The 12,081-nt window shown below is 31.4% G+C and overlaps 1 protein-coding gene across 1 annotated transcript in view; it reads left to right on the top strand.

The window, feature by feature from the left end:
* The window catches only part of LOC134721400 (TPR repeat-containing protein DDB_G0287407-like), a 58,191-nt gene that overhangs the window by 13,495 nt on the left and 32,615 nt on the right, over nt 1–12,081 (top strand). The window contains exons 12-19 of the mRNA XM_063584380.1: nt 1,789–1,928; nt 2,578–2,640; nt 3,997–4,045; nt 4,913–5,055; nt 6,444–6,603; nt 6,905–7,003; nt 10,344–10,489; nt 11,366–11,465. Coding sequence (XP_063440450.1) covers nt 1,789–1,928; nt 2,578–2,640; nt 3,997–4,045; nt 4,913–5,055; nt 6,444–6,603; nt 6,905–7,003; nt 10,344–10,489; nt 11,366–11,465 — 900 coding nt within the window. The remainder of the gene's footprint in view (nt 1–1,788; nt 1,929–2,577; nt 2,641–3,996; nt 4,046–4,912; nt 5,056–6,443; nt 6,604–6,904; nt 7,004–10,343; nt 10,490–11,365; nt 11,466–12,081) is intronic.

The raw sequence follows: 12,081 nt of genomic DNA, 5'->3' as shown, positions 1-12,081 counted from the left end.
CTATGACGACATTGTTAACAACGACATGTGCTCCCTTAGTTTTTAGCAATAAGTTTTCATGTTACTCCACTGCGATGAGAAGGAAAATATTCAGTCAATAAGATCAAAGGAAAATTTCATAAACAGCGATAAACATATTTATACAATTTGATTACATATTTTTGTTTGAATATTTACTGGAGCGTATCAATATAACCCATTAAAACATCTATAACCTTTATTAAGTCTTTTAATTGCATTGTCTTGTTAATAAATTATTCTTTATTGTAAATTTTATCAGATTGTAAAACAAAAAAGAGGAATTTTGCCACAAAATTTATATTATTTTAATTTCTGTCAACTTTCAAAATTGGTGCATATAAGAAAAATATAAACTACATCAATAGTTAAAGCACACCTCCATGTGCGGAAGTTTCTCGCTGCATTGAAGACCCATTGGTGGCTTTTGGCTGTTATCTTCTCTTCAGTTGGGTTGTTGTCTCTTTGACACATTCCCCATTTCCATTCTCAATTTTATTAAATATAAAGAGTATATATTTTGATGCATTTTCTTCACAAGGATGTTGCCCATATTAAAGGCTGCCCATAAAAAACTCTTTGTTTGATGTTGCCTACCCATGCAATGTAGAGTTGGGTAGGTAGGGTTTTTCGTTTCATCAGCATACATTTAAGACAAGGGCCAAGTGAGCCTTTCTCATCATATCACTTGGCGTCCGATGTCATCACTAACTTTTACCAAAATATTCTCCTCTGAAATTACTGGGCCAAATGTAACCAACTTGTCCACAATCATCATTGGGGTATCTAGTTTAACAAATGTGTCCGGTGACCTGGCCAACTAACCAAGATGGCCGACATGGCTAAAAATAGACCATAGGGTAAAATGTAGATTTTGGCTTATAACTTTGAAACAAAAGCATTTAGAGCAAATCTGACATGGGGTTAGATTGTTTATCAGGTCAAGATCTATCTGTCCTGAAATTTTCAGATGAATCAGACAACTGGTTGTTGGGTTGCTTCCCCTTAATTGGTAATTTTAAGGAAATTTGCCATTTTTGGTTAATTATCTTGAATGTTATTATAGATAGAGATAAACTGTAAACAGCAATAATGTTCAGCAAAGTAAGATCTACAAATATGTCAACACGACCAAAATGGTCAGTTGACCCCTTAAGGAGTAATTGCCCTTTATAGTAAATTTTTAACAATTTTCATTAATTAAGTAAATTTTTGTAAATTTTTACAAAATATTTTCCTCTGTAACTATTAGGCCAAGTTTATTATAGATAACGAAAATTGTAAAGTAGCAAGAATGTTCAGTAAAGTAAGATCTACAAACACATCACCATCACCAAAACACAATTTTGTCATGAATCCATCTGTGTCCTTTGTTAAATATGCACATAGACCAAGGTGAGCGACACAGGCTCTTAAGAGCCTCTAGTTTTTAGTAAAGTCATCATAAATATCAGTATGACAATTTCTTATGCCAGACACATTTTCAACTATTTGACAGATATAATATAAGATTGAAATTGTGTATGTCTTTTGAATATTAAAAATGAAAGAGGGAGAAATATACCATAGGGATATTCAAACATATGGCAAAAAATGAATTGACAATGCTATGACATTTAAAATATTCATTTAGAATCACTTTAACAATAAGTATTCGACTCCATTTCAATGGAATATAAAAGAAAAAAAAAGGATTTCTCTGAAGAAGCAAAAAGAGGGCATTTGACTCGTGATGATAAAATCCATTTCTATGATTTTATATAATTTTAGGCATTATGCTCTATTTGTTTGTCAATCGGAGGATTGTCAGAGACAGATATAAAGGCAATCTACAACATACCAGCCCATATTTGGTCATCACTATACTTTGCTTTACGAACATACATTATAGAACAGAATGGAATAATAAGGTAAGCGTTTCCTTTCTCTTAGCATTCACAGATCTTTGCTTAATTTGATTTTTAAAAAAAGTTTCACTTTCGTCAGATGCTGATGCATACTTTTCATAAAAATAAGGAAATATGGTATGTTTATTAATAAGACAAATCTCCACCAGAATTCAAATGATCAAATTAAATAAGCACTTGTAGGTCACCGAACAGCCTTACAATAACTTGAGACAGCCAAATAGATAAAAGAGGGGCAAAAGATACCAGAGGGACAGACAATCCATAGATTGAAAATAAACTGACAATGCCATGGCTTAATAATAAAGAGACAAACAGACAAATTAATATTAAAGTACACATGACACAACATAGAAAACTAAAAAGTAAGCAACACGAACCCCACCAAATACGGGGGAGGATCTCAGGTGATAAAGTGTGGGTACACATGTTTTTTATCTCTCATAATTATAATAGGTTTTGTTATATACATATTATGAATTTTGTCATCCTATCATAATCATGCTTTGGTGTAACATATAACAAATTATTTCCAAAGTTTACCACAAATGTATTTCAATTTTTTGCATTTTGAATTAAATTTCACATTATTATTGAAAAGTGAATTAAACTGTGGCTATATATTTTAATAGAATGTATTATATACTGATAGGTTTGCATTCACTGAGTTAGAAGAAGCAGTTTCAAAACGATATCTAAAGACAAGCAAGGACAGGTAAATATGTTAACCCTTACAATGCTGGTCCAGTCATTAGATGGGTTGTGGTGCCGTTTTCAGTTTTAGTTCCATGGTTTCAAAAAGGGGCTATATACATTTTTCATGGTATTCAGCGTATCTCAATGAATAAAGGTATAAAAATTCAGACTCAGACATGTTATGATTCCACAATAGCACACATTTTGCACTAATAAATGCAAGTCCAGGAAATATGTACAGTTTTTTGTAGTCCAAAAAGTTTCCAAACAAGCCAAAATACAACACTGCTAAGTGTTTCTAGAAAATAGGGGCTACAAATGATGGCTTCTCAAGTTTTGAATTTAGGATCATGTTTAGTCAAGCATTATTTTTTTTGGTAAATTTGTGTCTCTTTTTATACCACAACGGCCACCAATAAACTACAGCAACAAGGCATAGTATTCCATCAACTTGTAGGGTAAAGTTTCTTCCCAAGGACCACTATCTGGGCAGAACACAAAAAAAAAATAACTCTCCAGCAATTTACCTTTGACCTGTCACAATATTAGTATGTCACAAAATTTGCCATAAGACAGAGGTTTGTTTTCCAAGAGGAAATGATCACACCAAGCCATCCACCTCAACCTGTGATTCCCTACTTTCACTGTATTATTAACAAATATAACTGACCATAGCAGTGACTGCTTTCAATTTGCAAGATGTAAAAGCGAAAAAAGAAATCCATTATCAACATGAAGACTAATGATAAGCTTTTTTTACTGTACACTGGTAGATTTGGGTTTTTTATGCCCCATTTATGGGCATTATATTTTCTGGTTTGTGGGTCCTTTCCTTCGTCTGTCCTTCCGTCCTTTGCTCTGATCGTCCGTTCGTCTGTCTGTCCCACTTTAGGTTAAAGTTTTTGGTCGAGGTAGTTTTTGATGAAGTTGATGTTCAATCAACTTGAAACTTATGCACATGTTCTTCATGTTATGGTCTTTCTAATTTTAATGCCAAATTAGAGATTATACCCCATTTTCACGGTCCACTGAACATAGAAAATGATAGTACGGATGGGGCATCTGTGTACTGGTCACATATTCTTGTTTACGTTTATATTAACAAAATTTTGTACTATTGTCATGGTATAATGTCAGACACTAAGAAGACAAATTATGTATCTCATAAATTAATGCTGGACTTGTTGAAACATAAAAACTACTAATTTTCTTGAGAACCATTTTAGGGTGGTAAATTGGTTTATGTGCCTGTTGCTCTCTGATATTTTCATTGTTCTTCACAAAGCATACAAACTTACTTTTTAATAATATTTTTATTCATTCATTGAAAATTGAATGTATATGTCTAGGTATACTTTTATCTATATTTGTCCAGGGAAAGATGCCTTTTGGATCTAATACGATACTTTGAAAGTGAAAAAGAGGTGAGTCACAAATATGATGTTAATTCAGAAATTTGCCTGCATTTAAAAATTGAATAGTTTAATAGATCAATGAACAAAATTTCGAAATTTATTTTGATAATTTCTAAAATTGCTGCATAAAATGATTCTGTCACAATCAAAATTACCAGCTAGTTTTGCCTAACATATCCTGTCACAATTTTGTAACTTATAAAAATATTGCATAAATTTCTTATTTTTAGTAATTAGAAAAAAGTGACCCCTGCTCTTGAAACATAAACACAGAATGCAGCAATACTTTTTTTTTGATATTCAAAATAGTATCTTTTATGCTATAAAATTGAGAATGGAAATGGGGAATGTAGTTTGGGTAAGGATTCTTAATCAAGACAGCAACCAATCAACAAAATTAACCTAAAAGACAGCTAGGTGATAACATGTAGACACTAATTTGCCCAGGTTTATATGTTTGTGGGTAAAGGACAGTGTCAAAGTTGCCATTATTTCTGAAAAAATGACCAGAATCACTTTTTGGGAAAGAAAATTACATTTTGAAAAAATCAAATTTCAAAATTTTACTTTTTAAAGATTAAGAACTCACAATGTTATACACCAATCTAACCATCTAAGTTTGGATCTTTATTAAATAACAGGTATAACTAATGCAATTACCGTCTCCTCCATGCCGTCTTGAACATAAAAAAAAAAAAAAAAATAACACTCCTAATGCTTAGTTCTGTTGTCACCTGCAAGACAGTTAATAACACCATATATGAAAAACATAGAACTCCTTTTGTCATAAGACACTGTCAAACATCCAAACATACTATCCACACTCATCTGTGTCCACACTTGTTTAACATGTAAAAAATGTTTTTCTTTTTGTAGAAACTACCTCCTACCTTTGATCATGATAAATTTCTAGAGAGCAAACTGGCCCATGAGCTACCATGGCTGTACTTGAAGTTAAAGGACATTGATGGCTTACAGAGGTCACTTTTAGATCTTAAGATATTCAATGTATTATTCAAGTAAGTTTGGGTAATTTCAGTACACTGTTAAGGTGGCTCTGGCGTTTTTCGCTGTTTCTATCAGAAGTGCCATATTTTTTGTTATTTTATTCTTTACAGAAAGTGAATCAAATTGGTCGAGAAAAAAAAGGGGGTCACAGACCATTTAAGCTCAAAGTTTTACTTTTAAACATGTATGTAAAAGGGACAATTTTTCGATGAAATGATAGGGAAAATAGAGGTGTTGACATATTTTTATCGGAATATCAAAAAAATGTTACAAAACTGTAATATAAAAAGCTAACATATAGCTTCAAAGAATGAGCAAATAAAAAACAAAGGTCACCGATAAGGAATAACAAATATTTTGACTGAAGCCCCAAATTTTGGCGGGAAAATGGTGAAAATGGGTGAAATGTCATTTTACACCTTTAAATGATACACATAATAACGAAAATATTCTTTTAGTGACATAACTACAATGATGAATCCTTCCTAAACAATCAAAATATTTTTTTAAAAAAATATCTAAGTTACGACAAATACTTTTCGTGTGCATCATAATTCATGCGTGAAATTATGCACAGTCGAATAGTCTTGATCAACCTTAATTCAATATTTTTTTGGCATTTATTATTCTGATCCTTTATCAATGGACAAACAAGTGAGATTATTCATTATGATATCAAGAAATGGTACTTACAAATAATGCTATCAAAATTAGAAACATTTGTTTTTATTTTGCATAACCTATTCTGTTTCTACTTTTACAATAATCGAATTATCACAAACATTATTCAATCTTGTAGCGTTGTTTCATTACTTATTTATAGCCTGAGTTTTGTCAAGGAGAATAAATGTTTTCCTTATTTTTTTAGAGGTCACATTAAAATATCCATGAGATCTAGATCACAATTAATGAATGCATTTAGTTTGATAGTTTTATAATTCAAATAAATTATTCACTAAGTTTCAGAGGGGGAGGGGTAAAAAACTTAGTTTAAGGAATGTGCACATGTAATATGATTGTAATTACTACACAATGTTCACTGTGTCAAATATTGTTACATCTATCATCTGTTTTCATAATTGCCAATGATAAATTGTATTGAGAAAAAAAGGATGCCTCTGACATAAGTTTAAATACAAATTGTTACAAAACTGTTTCATGACTACATATAGAGTTGTCAGTTTATTAAAAAACTGTGACAAGCATATCATTAAAAATTAACAAGATATGTATGGTGTTTATCAAATGACAATGAATTACTTGAGGAAAGACATATGTGTTTGAGTTAAACTGTTTTATTTTTCAATCAACCAATGAAAACGAAGAGAAAATATAATATGAATGAAGGAGACATGTATGTCAATGAAGTAAACTATCATATAAATACTTTATGTTCCAGAGACTGTATGTCAGACATGATAGAACTTTGGGATAAAACAGAAAATAAATGGTCACTAATTAGTGAAATGTACATGAAACAGATTGATATGCTATTGGTGGATTTTTATCTGTGGATTGAAGATAACATGGAGCCAAATGCAGAGACGCCTGGCATCATGGTACTTTATCAATAAGATATAAAAAGGGATAATTATAATTAAAGTAATGCATGTGGATTTTATGTCTTTGTTTTAAAAAATAAACAAATTGCTTGCAAAAAATCATCGCTGAGGCCTTCATAGGTATATAATGTCCATTATCTTTAGGATTGGGAATTTTGACATGGCTAAATATCTATTTTACATCATGCTCTTCACCATTATGTTCCATGGTTTTGATATTCATAGGTCTAAACTTTATATGTAACAAGTCAAAGAAAATGTTCTTAATTAAATTAAAAACATGTTTGTTGTTTTTCAGGTAATGAATACGGGAGTTCTGGATAATTTAGCCAGTATGATAAAGAACAGATCAGAAGAAGCAGCCTTGAAATTTACTGAAAGAAATGCAAAGATTACTGTATGTATCTATGAGTGCAAAAACAAATGGAAATATTTATGTCTTCCTAGCTTGTTTTCATTGAATTAGCATTACAATTGAAGACAGACAAGTAGAATATACATTTACATTTTAAGCCCTGCTTGTGTTTTTGAGTCCTTTTTATACGACCGCAAATTTTGAAAAAATTTTCGTCGTATATTGCTATCACGTTGGCGTCGTCATCTGCATCGTAGTCGTCGTCGTTGTCGTCGTCGTCGTCCGAATACTTTTAGTTTTCGCACTCTAACTTTAGTAAAAGTGAATAGAAATCTATGAAATTTTAACACAAGGTTTATGACCGTAAAGGAAGGTTGGTATTGATTTTGGGAGTTTTGGTCCCAACATTTTAGGAATTAGGGGCCAAAAAGGGCCCAAATAAGCATTTTCTTGGTTTTCGCACTATAATTTTAGTTTAAGTTAATAGAAATCTATGAAATTTTGACACAAGGTTGATGACCACAAAAGAAAGGTTGGGATTGATTTTGGGAGTTTTGGTTTCAACAGTTTAGGAATTAGGGTCCAAAAAAGGGCCCAAATAAGCATTATTCTGGGTTTTCGCACAATAACTTTAGTTTAAGTAAATAGAAATCAATGAAATTTAAACATAATGTTTATGACCACAAAAGGAAGATTGGTATTGATTTTGGGAGTTTAGGTCCCAACAGTTTATGAATTAGGGGCCAAAAAGGGACCCAAATAAGCATTTTTCTTGGTTTTCGCACCATAACATTAGTATAAGTAAATAGAAATCTATGAAATTTAAACACAAGGTTAATGACCATAAAAGGAAAGTTGGTATTGATTTTGGGAGTTTTGGTCCCAACAGTTTAGGAAAAAGGGGCCCAAAGGGTCCAAAATTAAACTTTGTTTGATTTCATCAAAATTGAATAATTGGGGTTCTTTGATATGCCCAATCTAATTGTGTATGTAGATTCTTAACTTTTGGTCCCGTTTTCAAATTGGTCTACATTAAGGCCTAAAGGGTCCAAAATTAAACTTAGTTTGATTTTAACAAAAATTGAATCCTTGGGGTTCATTGATATGCTGAATCTAAAAATGAACTTAGATTTTTGATTATTGGCCCAGTTTTCAAGTTGGCCCAAATCGGGGTCCAAAATTAAACTTTTTTGATTTCATCAAAAATTGAATAAATGGGGTTCTTTGATATGCCAAATCTAACTGTGTATGTAGATTCTTCAATTTTGGTCCCGTTTTCAAATTGGCCTACATTAAGGTCAAAAGAGTCCAAAATTAAACTAAGTTTGATTTTAACAAAAATTAAATCTTTGGGCCTCTTTGATTTGCTGAATCTAAACATGTACTTAGATTTTTGATTATGGGCCCAATTTTCAAGTTGGTCCAAATCAGGATCTAAAATTATTATATTAAGTATTGTGGAATAGCAAGTCTTTTCAATTGCACAGTATTGTGCAATGGCAAGAAATATCTAATTTCACAATATTGTGAAATAGCAAATTTTTTTTTTAATTAGAGTTATCTTTCTTTGTCCAAAATAGTAAGCAAGAAATATCTTATTGCAAGAATTTTTTTTAATTGGAGTTATCTTTCTTTGTCCAGAATCAACTTAAATCTTTGTTATATACAATATACAATGTATATTCACTTTTTACTACCAACTGATAAATTTAAATAATCTTTACCATTCAGTGATAACAAGCAGTTTTTTTACATCTTAATATTTTATGATGTATTAAAATGAGTAGTTATTGTTGCAAACTCCATTAGAATATTTTAATTGAGATTAGTTTTGGAATAAGGGAAAGGGGGATGTGATTAAAAAATTGGGTTCAATTTTTCTCATTTGAAATTTCATAAATAAAAAGAAAATTTCTTCAAACATTTTTTTTAGAGGATAATTATTGAACAGCATAGTGAATTGCTCTAAGAGAAAACAAAAAATTTAAGTTCATTAGAACACATTCATTCTGTGTCAGAAACCTATGCTGTGTCAACTATTTAATCACAATCCAAATTTAGAGCTGAATCCAGCTTGAATGCTGTGTCCATACTTGCCCAAACCGTTCAGGGTTCAACCTCTGCGGTCCTATAAAGCTACGCCCTGCGAAGCATCTGGTTGTTTTAAGGTCTGTAAATTATATTGTTCTTCTGTCCCATATCAGGTTAAGTTTCTGGTCTTATGGGTTTTACAAAAATGAATTGGTCACATTAATTTAGAATAAAGTACATATGTGATGTGATGAGATGCAAATATAAACTAAAAGAACTAGCCAAGGAATTTGTTTTTGTTCCGGCTGATAAAGCTGCTAATGATATCATTATTGTTTGACGTAAATTTTACTTCAAGGTTCTGCAAAAGGAAATAACAAATTCACCAATTTTGTTACCTATTCTGACATCGGACTTGTACTTCTAACTGAGCTTTACTATGCGTATTGTTGTGCGTTTGTTTTTCTACAATGGCTACAGAACTAGGGGGAGGTTTGAGATCTCAAAAAACATATTTAACCCTGCTGCATTTTTGCTCCTGTCCCAAGTCTCTGGCCTTTGTTAGTCTTGTATGATTTTTAATTTTAGTTTCTTGTGTATAATTTAGATTTTAGTAAGACGTCCATTATCACTGTACTAGTAACGTTTGTTTAGGGGCCAGGTGAAGGACTCCTCTTGGTGCGGGAGTTTCTCGCTGCATTGAAGACCCATTGGTGACCTTCAGCTGTTGTCTGCTCTATGGTCGGGTTGTCTCTTTCACACATTCTCCAATTCCATTCTCAAGTTTATTTTAACCCCAATTTCATGGTCAACTCAACATAGAAAATGATAGTGTGAGTGGGGCATCTGTGTACTATGGACACATTCTTGTTATATGCTTTCTTACAATTCTCTCTAAATATCATTTTTATTTTTAACCATCAGATTTAAGCCTATTTTTTACACATCACACATCTGCTCTATTCTGCTTTGATAAATTTGCTACAAACTTGACCATGTTGATGCAAGGCATAATCTTACAGAAGAAATAAGGAAAGTCACTAAAAATGTTGACAATCTCCAGCTGATTGACTTCATAGCAAAGTCATATTGCCATCTGATTGGTATCCTGGATTAGGCCCTGTGTATACATGCAGGCTTGCTTTTTGTGTAGAAAATGTTCTCGTTTGTTGTACCAGAGTTATGGAAGTTTTGCAGTCATATTTAATACAATATTCACTTTTGTGCATGTTTTTCTTGTGCCATGTGTCATTTTACTAAATTTTCTAAATATTTTCTTTTTGATTCTGGCAACAATTTTAACATGCACAAGAGTAGTGTATTGCTTAGTTTATAGTATCCTTATTTTCAGATTCACAGCATAGAGACTTATCCGCATAGGTTCAAAAAACATGACAAAGATATAATTATGAATAGTTTGGCAAACCAGTATGCTGATGCAGGCAAGTTCAAAGAAGCTGTTGAATTGCATCTGAAAGTCTTAGAAGTTAGAAAAAAGTAAGTTGAAATGTACATGGTACATATTGAATGACATAACCAGTGCCTTCCCATATTTGGTTGGATATGCTGTTGATAGATTTAAACATTATTGTATTATTACATTAGCATAATGGATGTTTATCCAATCATATTTAAGGTTTGCTGGAACTATCATCAATTTCAGATTTTACTAAAAGGAATTCTTAGCAAAGTTATTGGTATCCTGATTTTCTCGAGCGATTTATTTTTGTGACTTTTAGGAGTAGAAACATAACACGAATATAAATTGTATATATGAAAACTTGGATCTTTCTATATTTAAACACATCAAGAACATTTGAAAATAGTGAATATAAATTGCCCCAAAATTGGTTAGAAAGGCCTTAAATAAAGTATTCATGGAAATAAGTTGGTTTACAGTACTGTAAATTCAGAAATTATTGCGAAAAATGCAACAGGGTTATAATCGCAATAATTATAACTGGCATTTTGACATTTTTTTAATGAATTAAACAGGATTTTTCTCAATATCGTGAAGATTAAAATTGTATTTTAGTCTAAAATGACAAAATCACAATAATAAATGCTCACAATAATTTCTAAATTTACAGTATCTGGAAGTGCCTAATTTATAACAAAACAAGTAAGACAGACATGAACCAACAACAACCACTGAACTACAGGCTCCTGACTTGAGACGCACATAAAGAATGTGGCAGGGTTTTTGAACAATCACTGTCCCCCTTTACTGGGACAGTGATGTAACAGAACCACTTAAGAACAAAATATAAATATCAGTTGAAAAAAGCTTAACTCATCAGATGGATACAGATTAGGTTGTCAATTATCATTTGTTGCTTTTTCAAATTCATATATATATATATTATCTGATAGGAAATATGAAGATGATCCATCTGAAGAAAATATTGATAACTTAGAAAGATCATACCATGGATTAGGGACTGCACATCTAAAGATGCATAAATATGAACAGGTATATATATTGTTTGTGTTAATGTAGCTTAGACAAATAAGATAGAGATAAAAAAAAAAAAGATAAAATCATAAGGATGTAAACATTCATGAGACATCTAACCAATAACAAAATGTTGAAAAAATCTCAAAGTTTTGTCTTCAATTTTAGATTTATGTCCATATAGCTAAAGTTAAGCTATAAATATATTCAAGAAGACAAGAGGTGAATAAAGGAGAAGCCCCAGTAAGGAATAATATTGGCCTAAAATTGGAAGTACATCTGATGAAAGATTTTAGATATTTTTTTAAACACTTCAGCATCTACTTCAGTCTGTTCAATTAGTTTTTGTAAACAATTTGAACTAATCTGGTCAATAGAGACCCTCAAATTCAAGCTTGGAAAATCTATCAAATATGCCAGAAAACTAAACTTTTCAGAATATTTTGGTGTAAAAAGTGGACCATTCATGTTCAGTCTGAAATCTTTATATATGTTACAAAGTATCATCAAATACAATATTTATTCAAATATCAAGACTGAATACAAGTGTGGCCACATCTGTTTTAAAATTAGCACAAATTGCAAAATTATGAAGATTTCTGCAGTTTTGCATGAAAAAGAGTGGCGAAAGATA

Source organism: Mytilus trossulus, chromosome 6 (assembly GCF_036588685.1).
Source record: "Mytilus trossulus isolate FHL-02 chromosome 6, PNRI_Mtr1.1.1.hap1, whole genome shotgun sequence".
Lineage (NCBI taxonomy): Eukaryota > Metazoa > Mollusca > Bivalvia > Mytilida > Mytilidae > Mytilus > Mytilus trossulus.
The sequence above is the reverse complement of the archived record's forward strand: the minus strand, read 5'-3'. Positions and strand labels throughout refer to the sequence as shown.